General features: G+C 44.1%; 1 protein-coding gene and 1 non-coding gene across 2 annotated transcripts in view; one reads left to right on the top strand and one right to left on the bottom strand.

Moving 5' to 3' along the window:
- USP1 (ubiquitin specific peptidase 1) overlaps positions 1-13780 on the bottom strand; it is a 28549-nt gene extending 14769 nt beyond the window's left edge. Inside the window, exons 1-6 of the mRNA XM_078615264.1 lie at positions 13583-13780; positions 8191-8432; positions 6776-6878; positions 6313-6402; positions 4529-4671; positions 1572-2077 (exon numbers count right to left, since the gene is read on the bottom strand). Coding sequence (XP_078471390.1) covers positions 1572-2077; positions 4529-4671; positions 6313-6402; positions 6776-6878; positions 8191-8429 — 1081 coding nt within the window. The 5' untranslated portion in view covers positions 8430-8432; positions 13583-13780. The remainder of the gene's footprint in view (positions 1-1571; positions 2078-4528; positions 4672-6312; positions 6403-6775; positions 6879-8190; positions 8433-13582) is intronic.
- Positions 13781-14116: 336 nt separating this feature from the next.
- TRNAY-GUA (transfer RNA tyrosine (anticodon GUA)) lies at positions 14117-14208 on the top strand. Its single transcript is given in 2 exon segments — positions 14117-14153; positions 14173-14208. It is a non-coding gene; the product is annotated as a tRNA-Tyr (tRNA).
- Positions 14209-15866: the final 1658 nt, after the last annotated feature.

Below are 15866 nucleotides of genomic sequence, written 5' to 3'. Positions count from 1 at the left end.
TAAAAACAACGGGACTATGCCTCTCTAAATTAAATTAACACTAACTAAATCTTGACTTGAAGCTTTCGTGACTGCAGGAATTCATATTCTTTGGGTCTTTCGGTAAAGTCACGTAGATAGGTAACAAAAATTCATTTAAAAAATAAACAAAAACCACGACGTTACGATCGCAACACAAGCAACCGTCATCAGGTGGAAAAGGGGGGGAGGAAGCTGTTTTACAAGGTTTAAAATGGGCGTAACCCAAGCGTCCTGGTATCAGGACGAAGTGGGCGGGGCACAAATGCCATGGGGGCCAGAACAAGCGGGGATGGTTATGTTAATGTGAAATCGGAGAAACAGGAGAAGGGGAGACGCATGGAGAAAATAACAACTTGTGGTACGCCCAACGCAGGGGCGACACCGCAGGAACTGGAATTGCTCGTCCCATCTTTAGTAAAATAAAACTAACATTGGAAGGTGACAAGATGGAAACATCACAGCCAGTTATGACTGAAACTGGTTGATGACATCCTTCCAATGATTGGAGTTTGTACCCATCCTCTCGGTTTAAATTGTGTCTGTATACATGGATGGCTTCATGAACGAATCTTTGTCGATAGCCAGTGGGCTTGCAAAGTACCTTTGTCTTAGAGAAATAAATTTCGTGAGCCAATTCTATCATCATTACTTAATATTTATACCATGTATCCCATGTGGTAGATCTGGAGGCACCTTGTTGCAGGGACTCCCACCCCCCGTGTCACAGCTATTTCCTATTATTTTCCTTTTTTTATTTTACCAAATAACGCCCATTGAGATATATAGCTATTTTCAGAAGCAACCGGGCCACAAATGATAGCTCAACGAAGTGGCTTATCACGTGGAAATTTATCAGTCAAATATTCTAAATGCATGTTTATAAATGTGGTGGGAAAAACCGGAGGACCCGGAGAAAAATCCATGCGAGCACGGGGAGAAGATGCCAACTCCAATATACATGCGTCAGGGTTGGAATCGAACCCACGACCTCCTGCATACCATGTGAGGGAGTTAACATCCCACCACCGCGGCACCGTGTGGCACAAGGTGAACACAGCCCCAGCCTCTAAAAGCGCATTAGTTTGCCAGGTTTCTCCTGATTTTCCCAATGATTCTGGCCACCCAATCCTTCGTGTCCAGTGTCGGACCGCATAGGTGCCCGCTAACAGCACTTGTCCAAAAAGTCTATTAAGGCTTCATAGGGGATCTTTGTCTTTGTCACACGGAGAGGCAGTGCATCTTTTGGATTACACGGAGATGGAAAAAGGAACACGTAGACAAGAGAACCTGTGCAAATTAGATACATCATATTAACTGTACCTTCCGCAAACTTTGCAGAAGTGAATACTCGATTACTTCATAATTAAGTGGCTTTTTACTTTGGCATAGTATGGCAATCAATTAGGGCTAAATTCAGCCATTCGTTTACTTTGGTGTAGTATTAGCATGGCTATCTATGTACGGTGCAAAAGAAGTTAAACATACATTTGAACAAGACAGAAATGTTATAAAAAAAAAAAAAATGTGGTGCGTGCTCAGGCACTCCTCACCTTGCGTTTTCTCGGACACGGAGTCGTCCTCGGTGCTCGCCCGCTCGCCCTCGGCCTGAGCGCCAGCGCGCGTCTGCCTCAAGTTGCGCAGCTTCTTGCGCGCGTTTCCTCCTAGCGCCGTTGACTTCTTTCGCTTTCCCTCTCTGCCCTCAATCCCCTCCTCGTCCGAGCCCTCTGCCAAGAAACCATCATCGTCGGCACTCTCCTTCTCACCACCACCATTATCATCCTCGTCAGCTTTTCTCGCATCCCTCTCCTCTTTAATTGTTGCCAACTTGTTCGAGATCGCCCTGATAGGTCGTTTTTTGTCGTCGTCATCTCCGTTATTTTCGTCATCACTGCTGCTACTGGCGGGGTTGCCGTCTGCTGCTGCTCCTGCAACTCTCGGGGCTGGGCCATGGTCCTTGAGGATGGAGGCACAGGCATCTTGTACGTGTCCGAGCAGACAGCGCAGCAGCTCCTGGGCATCGTGCTGGAGGTATCCTAAGTACATGGGATTCAAATCCCTGAGAGGAAAACAACGAGATTACTATTCAAAGTGGATTTCGTGGAGTCAAGTCACATGAATTAAATTTATTTTCGGTTAACGTGCGGTGCCTTTCTGGTACAAATCTACCACCCAAAGTGTCATTACTTCATTAAACATAAAAATAAACAATTCTATACATTACGACCATATATAAGCAAATCTCAAGATTCTGCACGTAAATAGTGGGCTGAGAAACTGTCATAAGCTGAGAAGAGGATGGCCTTGAGCATGGACAGGGAAGCCTAGTGGCATTCAATGACCATTGTATGTACAGTGAGGGAAAAAAGTATTTGATCCCCTGATTTTGTATGTTTGCCCACTGACAAAGAAATGATCAGTCGATAATTTTAATGGTAGGTTTATTTGAACAGTGAGAGACAGAATAACAACAACAAAATCCAGAAAAACGCATGTCAAAAATGTTATAAATTGATTTGCATTTTAATGAGTGAAATAAGTATTTGATCCCTCTGCAAAACATGACTTAGTACTTGGTGGCAAAACCCTTGTTGGCAATCACAGAGGTCAGACGTTTCTTGTAGTTGGCCACCAGGTTTGCACACATCTCAGGAGGGATTTTGTCCCACTCCTCTTTGCAGATCTTCTCCAAGTCATTAAGGTTTCGAGGCTGACGTTTGGCAACTCGAACCTTCAGCTATCTCCACAGATTTTCTATGGGATTAAGGTCTGGAGACTGGCTAGGCCACTCCAGGACCTTAATGTGCTTATTCTAGAGCCACTCCTTTGTTGCCTTGGCCGTGTGTTTTGGGTCATTGTCATGCTGGAATACCCATCCACGACCCATTTTCAATGCCCTGGCTGAGGGAAGGAGGTTCTCACCCAATATTTGACGCTACATGGCCCCGTCCATCGTCCCTTTAATGCGGTGAAGTTGTCCTGTCCCCTTAGCAGAAAAACACCCCCAAAGCATAATGTTTCCACCTCCATGTTTGACGGTGGGGATGGTGTTCTTGGGGTCATAGGCAGCATTCCTCCTCCTCCAAACATGGAGAGTTGAGTTGATGCCAAAGAACTCCATTTTGGTCTCATCTGACCACAACACTTTCACCCAGTTGTCCTCCGAATCATTCAAATGTTCATTGGAAAACTTCAAACGGGCATGTGTATGTGCTTTCTTGAGCAGGGGGACCTTGCGGGCGCTGCAGGATTTCAGTCCTTCACGGCGTAGTGTGTTACCAACTGTTTTCTTGGTGACTATGGTCCCAGCTGCCTTGAGATCATTGACAAGATCCTCCCGTGTAGTTCTGGGCTGATTCCTCACCGTTCTCATTATCATTGCAACTCCACGAGGTGAGATCTTGCATGGAGCCCCAGGCAGATGGAGATTGACAGTTCTTTTGTGTTTCTCCATTTGCGAATAATCGCACCAACTGTTGTCACCTTCTCACCAAGCTGCTTGGCGATGGTCTTGTAGCCCATTCCAGCCTTGTGTAGGTCCACAATCTTGTCCCTGATATCCTTGGAGAGCTCATTCGTCTTGGCCATGGTGGAGAGTTTGGAATCTGATTGATTGAGTGCTTCTGTGAACAGGTGTCTTTTATACAGGTAACAAGCTGAGATTAGGAGCACTCCCTTTAAGAAAGTGCTCCTAATCTCAGCTCGTTACCTGTGTAATGTGAGGGTATATCCGGGTGGTTGATTGATCACACCTCGTTATGATGATTGGCTCTACCGGTTCTGGCCCATAGCCAATGGGGAGAAGTCTAGGGGCGTGGCCCTGACATAATGAGAAGGTGACATCTGCAAGTAGATGATTGAATCTGCTGGCTTTAGCCACAGCCAATGGGGGGACGAGTCAGGGGCGTGGTCCTGGGATCGTACGATGGAGTCTGGAAGATTCCATGGAGGTTAACCAGGACTGGTGGAAAGGTACCACGTGACCCGGGTATTAAAAGGGGTGGAGACGATACCTGTATAAAAGACACCTGGGAGCCAGAAATCTTTCTGATTGAGAGGGGGTCAAATACTTATTTCCCTTATTAAAATGTAAATCAATTTATAACATTTTTGACATGCGTTTTTCTGGATTTTTTTGTTGTTATTCTGTCTCTCACTGTTCAAATAAACCTACCATTAAAATTATAGACTGATCATTTCTTTGTCAGTGGGCAAACGTACAAAATCAGCAGGGGATCAAATACTTTTTTCCCTCACTGTAATTAATTGAATTTGGGGACTTTGGTCCATAACGTCGGCACACAATGGCCTACTCATTCCGAATGTTATCATTGGGATGTTTAACGGTCCAGTGTGAAGCGTACGGCATAGCATTTTACGGCTTACATACACCCACAGTATTGACAGTAAAAGGATGCCGGATTTGAACCGCCGCAACCTTTGCTACAAGTGCTGATAACGCGACTGCTGAGCCACCGTGTCATTCCGCCCCACATCCAGGCGTCCTCACCGCAGTATGTCGAGCAGCTCGGAGGGGTGGGTTACGGGATTCTCGTAGGGTGCGAGCGCCAGTGATTCTTGGTGTAGCACAGACATCTTCTCCATGAGGCGAGCCAGGCTGCGCAGGAGAGACACGTCGAGGGGTGCCACCGCCTGAGCCCCCGCGTGCCACAAGCATTGCTTTTAGACTCATGCGAAACACGTAGAGCTTATGCTGCGGTAACGTAGCACCCAACTGGGATAGCGGTCTGCTCTCTGTAATGAATGGTAACGGAGAGGCAGCCATGGAATAGAATGCGCCCGACAGAATGTCCACTGTGGAGATAGAGCAATGAGATCGGTTCATGTGCACTAGATGGATGGGATTGTTGCATCACGGGATCATGAAAGGTGATGGCGGTGGCTTGGGGAGGCTTTCATCCAGCAGTGGATTGATTATGGCTGATGATAGATCATCCATCTAAGTACTATTGCACAGCCCAGAACATACAGCCTGGGTAGGTGTCAAAACTGTATTTGTCCTTTCAACATCGTGTTTATCTAAAGCTGCAATATATTTCAGTTGCCAATTACCAAGGCACTGTTACATGAATTAAAAAAACACATTATTATTACTCGGCTTGTTTTCCCAAAAAAGTCTCATAACTATATTTCAGGAGAGTTTTGTCAATTATTTTGCAGAAGTGGGTGATGTTGCATTGTGTAATCCCAATCGATTTACGTGCAGTGTCATTTTTCAGCACTGGGATGTTTTGGCCAATACCAGTTATTTTGTACGTCTTATTTTAGAGAATAAAAAAAACTGGAAAACCTGGAAAAAACCCATGCAGATGAGGGGGAGTACATACACAGTGGACATCTGTGAAAAAAAGCTTGATAGCTTATCGGGTTCCTCCAGTCTAATTAAAGATTAAGATTCTGAAACAAACTCCGCTCAAGAGTTTGTATTAGCATGTGAATGGTGCCACGAACACAGCCTTTGAATGAATGAATCACCGAATCAAGTACGTTTTTCAAGTGGAGGCAAGTGTGATTAACTGGGCTATTAAACTGATAAGTGGAAAGGTGATCGTACAAACGGGTATAGAAATTGGTAATGAGTGCGGTAGGTCGCAGAAACGGTGAGAGACATCAGCAATGAGTCAGGTTTTACACCGAGGTCCAGAAAATTAACTGCAAAGTGCATGTCGGAGATCAATTGCAAAGAGTATAGTTACTGCAGTGTGGGGGCACGTGCATGTAATCCAGCACTTGGGAAGTTAGGGTTGGTAGATCACGCAGCCATCATCAAGTGCATAAAACAGCAAACCACGAGATTGTGGTATGAATAGTAGCATAGCAGAACAGCACGTAGGTTATTGACCTATATGTTTTATCTATTTGCCAAGGGATGTACCATGTGTTACCCAAGTATGCCACGTGGAGTATTTTTCAGGATCTTGCATTCGGTGATTTATTATTTATTTAAAGACGTTATCAGCCATCGAATTAGTGTTTATGCACCCAGAAAAAACCCACATGTGCGAAGGGGCAACATTCTATCCCATACAGACGGGACAGATGATATTTGTTCACACTACTGCTTTCGCCTGTCTAGCCAGTGTATATGGCACCTCACTACCCAAAGGAAAGAAAGTTTTGTAATATTTCTGCGGTTCACAAACCCTCGCCTCCAGTACTGGATTATAGGCGTGCATAGTCTCCGCTGCACATCTATGTGCCTATGAGGGAGGTTCCTGCAATGTTGATAAATGTTTGTGCTTGCATACAGAATGTCGACAAACACTTTCTTACCTCGGAATTTTCCTCTGTCTTGAACTCACGCTCGGATAGTTTATTCAGTCGTTTGAGGCCAACCCGGAATTCGGGCAAATGATACAGCACCTGAAACATAATGCTCAAGTAAACGATACAGGAGCCAGGACATAAGCTGGTGCTTCATATAAGCTGCATGTTTTATCTATGGGAGTAAACCACAAGAAGAGGGAATCCTTGCAGAGCAGGGGGAGAACATACAAACAGAAAGGCGCCCGAGTCGGGAATCAAACCCAGTTCCTTCTTACTGTGAGGCATGAGTGTTACCATTGCGCCACTTTGCCACCCATTCATATCATTGCACGTGACGTCATCTCGCTTGTATTGTGCATCTCGTATAGATGATCCAAAACAAACTAAACATTTTGGAAAAGTTTGGCAGCGAGGTTTCCCAGTTTGCGGAACCGACCCACAAGAGTGTAGGCAACTGTGCGAGTGTTACCTGCAGCACGCTGTTCAGGTAGCAGGTGTTGCCCAGGTTGCCGAGGCCTACGAAGGGCAGGGCTGGAGGAGCTTCCGCACCTTGCGCAACAGCATCACAAACCCTGCACCACAGCACAAAAAGTCAAACACATCCTCGCAACAAAACCTCTACCAAAACAAAGTGACGTTCCCTCATCATTATCATCGTCATCACCGGCCTCGATCAATCCACCACTGGATGAAGGCCTTCCCAAGTCGCTACCGCCACACCACCTTTCAACAATCTGCGATCACAATAATCCCTCGATCGCACACAGATGAAGAAATGTAATTGCTCCATCTCCCCAGTGACGTTTAGCATTGTAAAATAACAGTCTGTTTACGAAAATGCATGCATTGAGTCATGTGTAGAGGATTATTTTCGGTTTGTGAGAATTACATGGAAATTCTATCTCTGGGTTAATGGTAATAATGAATGCGACAGAATGAGATCAAATAACACTAATACAGATGACAAATGCAGAATGGTACCTCACAAATGAGACACAATACAAACGAAAAACAAAGTACAAAGGAGCAAGACAGATGGTGCAGATAATGAACAAATGTGATGACAGAAAGGGGCATGTAAAAATTACAACCCTGTGGTAAGAAATTTTGGCGACTGAATTCACTGGCTGCATCGGACACGGCCAGACATCCCATGCAGGATCCATGAGAAAAGCCCTGCTGGAAAAAAGTACTATTATTATGAGTATGAGTATTAACCAGCTGTAGAGCTGTAAACACCACCCAAAATAAACAGATAAAGCACTATTGATTTTGCACGATTTACCTTTAAACTAATTTCCCTAAATGGTAGTCAATAATTGTGAAAATGTATTTTAATTAAATGTTACATGCCGACTCCTCAAGCAAGGTTGTGTCCAATTTTTTCTCACAAGAACACACCTTTCCACAATGCATTGTGCTAGCGACATTTTGTAAATTAACTTTTAATATAAATTAGTTTATTTAGATTACTTTTGATTATTGAAGAGGTTGTCTGGTACTACTATTTGGTAACTAACCCGATACAAATTTAAAAAGTCATTCACATTCCCAACACAGGAGCCAGTTCATCCAAAAGACAAACACTGCCGGCTTCCCAGTGATTCTCCAAGCATAGGATCGACCAAGAGTGACCGATTGAGTGGCCGCCTGCCCAGTTGCGATCTCTTAACTTTGCGCCAAGTGCCATCTGGCCAATTCAAGTGGTAAAACGTATTCCTTTACTTGTTGACAAGTGACAGCCTAGTGAGATTAAAAGTGTATTTGTAAAGCTAAACCTGGGTTTAAAATGTTTTTTTGTTTTGCAAAACACAAACATTACACACAATTCAAAAGCTAGCAGGGCAATTAGGAGATGTATCCTGGCTTAAAAAAAAAACACACTCGTTGAAGGCTGCGATGTCGCTGGCGCACTCCGACGCGGAGTCTGCCTCCTGTGAGGACCGTGCCACGGCAGCGCCCGCTTCCTCCTCGCCGCCCTGAGACGATGTCAGCGCCGCCTCCCGTCTCCGAGTGAACTTGAGCGAGAGACGGTTCTTCCGCGGCGAGGGCTCCTCAGAGCGATCCGCCGCCACCACCGCTGGGCCCACCGGTCTCGCGTGCAACGTCAGCAAACCAGGCATGTTCTGTATGAAATCGAAATAAAGACCCAAAGGTCCATCTCTTAACAGACTTTTTAGAGGAAGTGCTATTACCGAGTGGTACCGACGAAGGCAAGCACGGCACACGAGGGGGTGGGTGGCCAACACCAAGCCCACCCGCCTTTGTATCTCCAGTGACGATGTTTACACATCACACCAGGTACTCATTTGAAGCTGAGTCGGCCAAGAGGAGGCCCAGGACCGGTTCAAATAATCGTCACTGGTATTGGCTGTGAGCGGGAATCGAACTCGGGTCGCCGGATTCGTAGTGCAGCGCGTTAAACGCGAACCCTACCGCTCCTCACATGTTCTGTAAGTAAACACACATGCGGGGGAAAGAGGTAGGGGGATAACCCTAAAATAAATTGTGGCCACCGATCCGAGCACCGCTCCCGCAAGTATATGATATGTGTTTAGTGAAGGAGCAAGCAACTTTGTTAGGCTTTGACTAGTGTGGCCGCAGTTTCCCTAATCCCCCTATTTCGCATAAGGCTTAGTATTGCCTACATTGGTGGGTTTGCCAACCATGGCGGTTTTCAGTAACATTACCCCCGCGGTTGGCGAGGGATTGTCGTATTTAAGTGTAAAGAGAAAAATTAACCATCACAAAAAAATAGCAAAAGATTTACATCAACAACACTGAGAAAAATGTAGTAAATGGGTGCACGAACAATAACCTAAAATTCATAAACACATCATACAAATACCACTAATCAAACGTTTCATTCTAGTGCCCTAAACAATATATCAACCTGAAAGGTGGCGCAAAGACTAGCAATGTGAAGTATGGTAAAACAAGCCCCGTGACCAACAAGGTGTGAGTCTTCATTCACCAGTGGATTAACCATGGTCGACGCGATTATGGTAAATAAGGTTTACACACATATGAACCCGATAGAGGTAGCTTAAATTCACCATTCAATTGTCAGGTTGCACAATGACTATTGGTTAGGCGGCTGTATGTTTCATATTTCATATCAGCATTCTTTACAACACACGCATACAGGTAAGTTACGTATTCGATTAACGTTTAATAGGCGAATGCAGTTCCACTATTCATACTCATTCGACACAAATGAAAATATATTGCATGGTCTTACCTTTACTTGTTAATTTACAAAGCCTATTCGCCTTTCCTTCTGGACAAATATGTCAGTGAGTTTGTTGTAGAAGTCCTCTTTATTTTCTTTTAGTTTTAAAGTCTCTCCATCTCAATAGAGATGATTGCCAGGGATTAAAGTCATCCTTGGTCAGTTCGATTCCGACTGTATGTTTTGAATCGTTTCAAAGCAGAGAACGACCTTTCAACGGACGCTGTTGTAGCTGGTATAGTGAGCACCAGCTGGAGTAACTATGTCGCCTCGGGAACCGTCTGCATCAGATCATTCTGGGCCAAAAAGCTAACAAAGTCAAAGTACCTTGCACATTGTGATTAGCTCTGCAGTTTGGTGTCATCGAAATGTTGTGACATTTCATAAAATTTCGTCCAATCAACCAAACCAAGGAAAGTTAGCTCACTGAAATGATCAAACCTAGCTTTCATTTGAACACTGATATTGTCAAGAATGTTATAAAAATTATTTTCCTCTCACCTCTGATCGGCTGTTTACTTTGGGCATTGTCTGTCAGGCCATGTGCGACGCATTTCTGCTCGAATCGATCATAGAAACTGTCAAACTCTTGTCTCTGGCATTCCACAACTCCCATTGTGCCGCGGATTAGCGCACAGCAGAATCCAATGTCCATTACTTTATGCTGCAGCACACGAAATAGTGCATCGGTTTCTTTAAAAATGCCCTCATATGCCATTATGAAGAAGCAGGTTGATGCGTTTGACAGTCAGAGATCATATCCGGTGGCCATCATCAGGGTGTCATTGTCCCAACCATCGGGATTTTCGCTCATAATCCGGAACACAGCACGCAGATCAGATTGGTACATGCTGATCGCCTGAACTAGTCTAGAATTTGAGCTCGATCTCCTGGGCGCTGCTCTTGGTAAACGTCACTTCACAACATCGTCCAGTAGGTGGGTAAGCTTGGTAGACTTATTGAAAAACGTCGCAAGTCCCTCGACTGTTTTAAAACACATCTTACACTCAGGCATACATTTTCTGAATGCGAGAGCACCAGGTTCAATTTGTGTGCATAACAATGGGTAAACGTGGCTTCAGGTACCTTTAATCTTGGCCTGCACCCAATTAAAATCTGATGCCATCACAAAGACTCCGTCGTGTGAGCTACCAAATTTTCAACGCAATTGTATTTCCCCAACACTCCCAAAACATAATCAGCAATAGCCGGTGCTTGTCTGTCATCAGTGACATCATCAAATTCCAAGAACGCCTCCCTCACCTCACAAGTTACCTCACTTTTAGCCACATAACGCAAAATTACAGAGACCTGGGCTTTGTTAATGACATCCGTTGTCTCGTCTACTTCGACTGCAACAAATGGGGCTACATGAATATGCTCTTTGATATCATTTCTAATTACATCACCGACTGCTTCGATTAAATCGTTGTGTTGTTTGATAAGCCAGAAAACACAGTGGATGTCTCCAAATGTCTAGCTAACTTTTCATCTTTCTCAGCAAAAGCATGTAATAGCTCCACATCGTTGCCACGATTAGAAGAGCTTGCACTCTCATCATTACCACGAAATGCTAATTCTTGTTTCGCTAGGAAGTAGGTCGCATAAATAAGGTATTTTAAAACCTCACGGTTTTCCTTTACCTTAGCATTGTGGATGCTGATATTTAATCTCCGCTGTTCATTCAAAGCAGATCTATCCTTGAATCTCCAAAAGTTTTTAAAGCAATTTGGCTTTGAATGTGAGTTGTCGATTTTTCATGTTTGTTGAGGTTCCTTGGTAGATTTTTCAAGTCACAAAATCCCGCGTTAGTCCAAACGTTGTCGGTAGTGGAGAACAGAAAGCAGGGAAAGCAGTAAAGGCGATTCTTCGTAGCACAGCCACACAGCCAGTCGTTTCGTTGGTACCACTCCATTTGAAACAAACGTGTTATTTTCTGTCCCTTCGTTTGAAGTAGGTCCTTAAGCTCAGGAATTGGTCATCCATTGTTTCACTCCTTGTTTTGATTGAAAGTCCAATTTTGAGAAATTTTTAAGGTTAGATATAACGTTTTCATTTTTGCAGCCGCTTGATTTTTTTTACTAGAGCTAGTTAACGTGGAGGGAGAGCGAGCGTCAATTACGTGGGCTCAAGACACGCCCCCCTCAGTGAGGCAGATGTGATAGCTGCCTCCCCTGGTGCTTTTTCATTGCAGTTTTATGACGCACATGCATGAAATAAGTTACCTGGACTATGGATGGTGAGGACATGTAATGAAGGGATCTATAAACATTACATTGGTGACATGCACGCGCTTATTGCCCGCGCTCCATCCAGTTTCCGAGGGGTTGCGCAATCAGAGGGGAGGCTGAACTCGTCGCTGCCTCGCCTCTCCCTGTATTTGCAAATTTGGCGATTTTGACTAGAAAAAAATTAACCTGTAAAAACAAAGTTTTTCACTATAAATCCTTTATATGCGTGGCGGCTAGAGTCCTCTCGTCCTCTGGCTTGAGATGGCTGCCACCTATGGGTCAGATGATTGCCTGCCACCATTAAGCAATTGGTAATTAAATATTTTTTTTTAAATTCCTAAAAAGTGTAAAGTTATGGAAATTTTTTTCACGAAAATAAATTATCACGCACAACGAGTCTGTGTGCAAAATGTCAGCTCGATTGGATCACGGGAAGTGGGTTAAAAAACGACCGAAAGATTTGCACGGTCGTAAGCGCGCAAGCAAGTGAACTTAATATAAAGGATTTAAAAATGATTGGAATCATATAGAAATGACATTTATAACACAGATCAGTGGAAAAATCTTAATATTTATTTATGTACTTTTCGTAACAGCTATTTTCATTGGAGTATGACAGGCGAGGCTCTGCCTCCCCTGACCGCACGTCCCTGCTTACTACAAAGTGGTACTCTTATTTTATCGACTACTAGCGGGAAGTACCCGTCGATGCACGGGGGAAAAATATATTTTAAAACTTCTCAAAACTTAAAAACATAACATAAATAAATGAAAATTTAACTTTGATCATTATCTCATTAATTAAAATAAAACCGAACGCGCGGTGGAAAAAAAACTTCCGCTCGCGCGCAAAGGTTCGATTCTTTAAATCGCAAAAAAGGAATCGAAGGTTGTAGATATCTTTAGAATCGGCCTATTCCAGTTTAATCGATACCACAAACGCTCACCAGATATCGATTCTCGCTAGTTCTGTATGATGCGGGTTGACGCCACACACTTCATGCTCATTCCCCCCCCCCCCCCCCAAAATACAAAAGTCTATTTTTATACTTTTTTAATTGTGTACAGTCTGGAAGCTACCCACATGCCAAATTTCAAGTTTGTAGCATGTTGGGAAGTACGCTAAACATTTCGAACACACACATTCACAAATTTCCCTTTTATACATATAGAAAAAGAAGATAGATTAAGACGGCTAATATATATCGTTACTTTATCGCAAATGCCCGCTGCGCGCGGTAGGGGGCCATCCATTTAGTCCGCAAGCAAACATCTGTCAAAGCTTGACCCCCTCCCTGTCCACACGCGCACTTTTTACCTGCGTTCGCCGATATTTAATCCACACAGAAACGATCAAAGATAAATAATATTAACGTGTTTAAGCAAGCAGATAGTCCACCGCCGGACTATCTAACTAATTTGAAGGCCAATGTAGACAAATTATCGAGGCTTCACCCCCGTTTCCTATGCGTACGTACATTGTCAGTAGACCCCCCCCAAACGCAAGCGTACACATTTGGGTTAACCCCCCTCCATGCGTACGTACTAAATGGATGGCCCCGAGGGGTTTCCGTTCAAGAGTTCGCCCACGGCCTAGTTTCCCCGCGGAAAGCCACGCGCCTTTCCTAGTATTCTCCCCGTGGTGATGAGGCACGGGCCCAGGGCACGAGAGCGAGAACGCCGCCTTATCGAAGTTGCGCGTTTAAAATGAACAATAATGCGTTAAGCACGCGGTAAAAGATCGCTAACTGAAACAAATATTACATCAGTCAACACGTGGCGAGGTAGAACATTGCAACGTTGCTGTATTTACCGTTACGGTGTTTGCTTCAATTCCGTCCGAATGTTAAAGATTCCCGCCTTATCCTCATCCTCGCCGTCGTCGTCTCTGCCGCTTGTTTTTTTCGACGTCTTCCAAGACGAGCCAGAACCGGTAGAATCTTCCGGTGGCGATCTTCCGTTTTCGGTAGAAGGCCCGAATTGCAAAGCATTAGCGTGGTCGCGTTTTATTTGGTCTCTACCGCTACCGGTAGACTTATTATTCCGGAATCAGAAGGAGGGAGGGGGTGTGACCACGTGATCATAATCATCCAACCACACAACGCGACACAACAACTCCGGCGAATCAACCAATGGCGTGCGCCGTAACGAGTGGGACCAACACCCCATTGAAAAATAAATAAAATAATAAAAGGTGGATTATACGCGACTCTCCAGTAATTTAAATAACTTATTCATCACGATCGCTGTATTTCACACGAGTGTGTTTTGAATTAAGAGCAAACATGAAACGTGTTGCCCGTAAGTGAATGATATAGTGCGAGTTGAATTCCTTGGACACTCATCTCCTTCGATAGCTCAGTTGGTAGAGCGGAGGACTGTAGAGAACAACTCGCTGTTGAAATCCTTAGGTCGCTGGTTCGACTCCGGCTCGAAGGAAGATAATATTTTTTTCAATTTTTTTTTTCAAAGTACCCTTATATAAAACTAGCGGAAGTACCCGGCTTTGCCCGGGTGAAAAATATATTTCTTAAAAACCTTACATATATACACACAGATACTAAGGTATTAATTCTAGATTTGAAGCTTTCGTGACTGCAAGGCATCATATTCTTAGGTTTTTTTCGGTAAAGTCACGTAGGTAAAACATCAAAATTAATGAAAATAAAATAAAAACAAAAATCACGACGTTTCGGAGGCAACACAAGTTTCCGTCATCAGGTGGGACCGTCACAGCCGAATTAGCTGCATCAAGTGAGGCAACGATTCAAGAAGTAATCCCTTATAAGCAAGTTGAAGGGGGGAGGAGAGGGGGGGGAGCTCATCAGAATGTGGTAGCCAATGAATGGAACGTATCGGGAGGGAGGGGGGCGGGGCTCAAAGACAGCACGGAGTGCTAAGCACAACGCATCAAAATGGGGAGGGGGGGGCGAGGCCAAAACAATGGACGACGACCTGGACGCGGCTGCTGCTACACACGCCAACACAATGGACAGCTAATTCGGCTGTGACGGTCCCACCTGATGACGGAGACTTGTGTTGCCTCCGAAACGTCGTGATTTTTGTTTTTATTTTATTTTATTTTCATTAATTTTGATGTTTTACCTACGTGACTTTACCGAAAAAACCTAAGAATATACTAAGGTATTGTCGAAGCCCGGTGGGCTGTTTGTACATTTCTCCACCAACAAATATATAAGAGGCTTTCACAAGTCCAAAACGTTTTAGAAAGTGTGGGGTAAATAGTTGATGTCAAAAGGTTTCCGAAAATTGTGGTCTCCCCCCCTCCCCCCCCCTCAAAAAATATCTTTACCCCTCTTAGGTATATATACTAACAACACCTTACATACAACAGATGAAGTGGTATCTATTGACTCTGTAGTAGTATCTACTGACTGTACCGTAGTATCTACTGAGCCAGTAGTAGCTACTGACTGTGTAGTAGTATTTAGTGACTGTAATAACTACTGACCATAGTAGTATTTACTGGGCCTACAGTAGTATCTACCGACTATATACTCGTAACGACTAACTGTATAGTATCTGCTGACTCTATAGTTGTATCCACTGACTATAATAGTAACTACAAAATCTATAGCAGTATCTACTCACTCTATAATAGTATCTACTGACTCTAGTAGCTACTCACCGTGGTAGTATGTACTGACTGTATAGTAGTATATACTGACTGTAGCAGTATTGACTGACTGTAGCGGTATATACTGACTGTTATAGTATTTACTATAGCGGTATCTACCAACTCGATAGCAGTATCTACTATCACTACAGCAGTGTATACCGACTGAGGTCGTACCTGCTATCACTACAGCAGTGCATACTGCTGTGTTGGTACCTGTTATGATGACAGCAGTGCATATTGTGGTGGAACCTGCTATGATTACAGCAGTGCATACTGCTGTGGTGGTATCTGCTATGATGAGAGGAGTACATATTGTGGTGGTGGTACCTGGTATGATAACAGCAGTACATACCGAGTGTGGTGGCACCTGCTATGAAGACAGCAGTACATACTGTGGTGGTACCTGCTATGATGACAGCAGTACATTCTGTGGTGGTAGTACCTGCTATGATTACAG

Source organism: Lampetra planeri, chromosome 46 (assembly GCF_965212315.1).
Source record: "Lampetra planeri chromosome 46, kcLamPlan1.2.h2, whole genome shotgun sequence".
NCBI classification, from domain to species: domain Eukaryota; kingdom Metazoa; phylum Chordata; class Hyperoartia; order Petromyzontiformes; family Petromyzontidae; genus Lampetra; species Lampetra planeri.
Note: the sequence above shows the minus strand (reverse complement) of the source record. Positions and strands in the feature narration are given on the sequence as shown.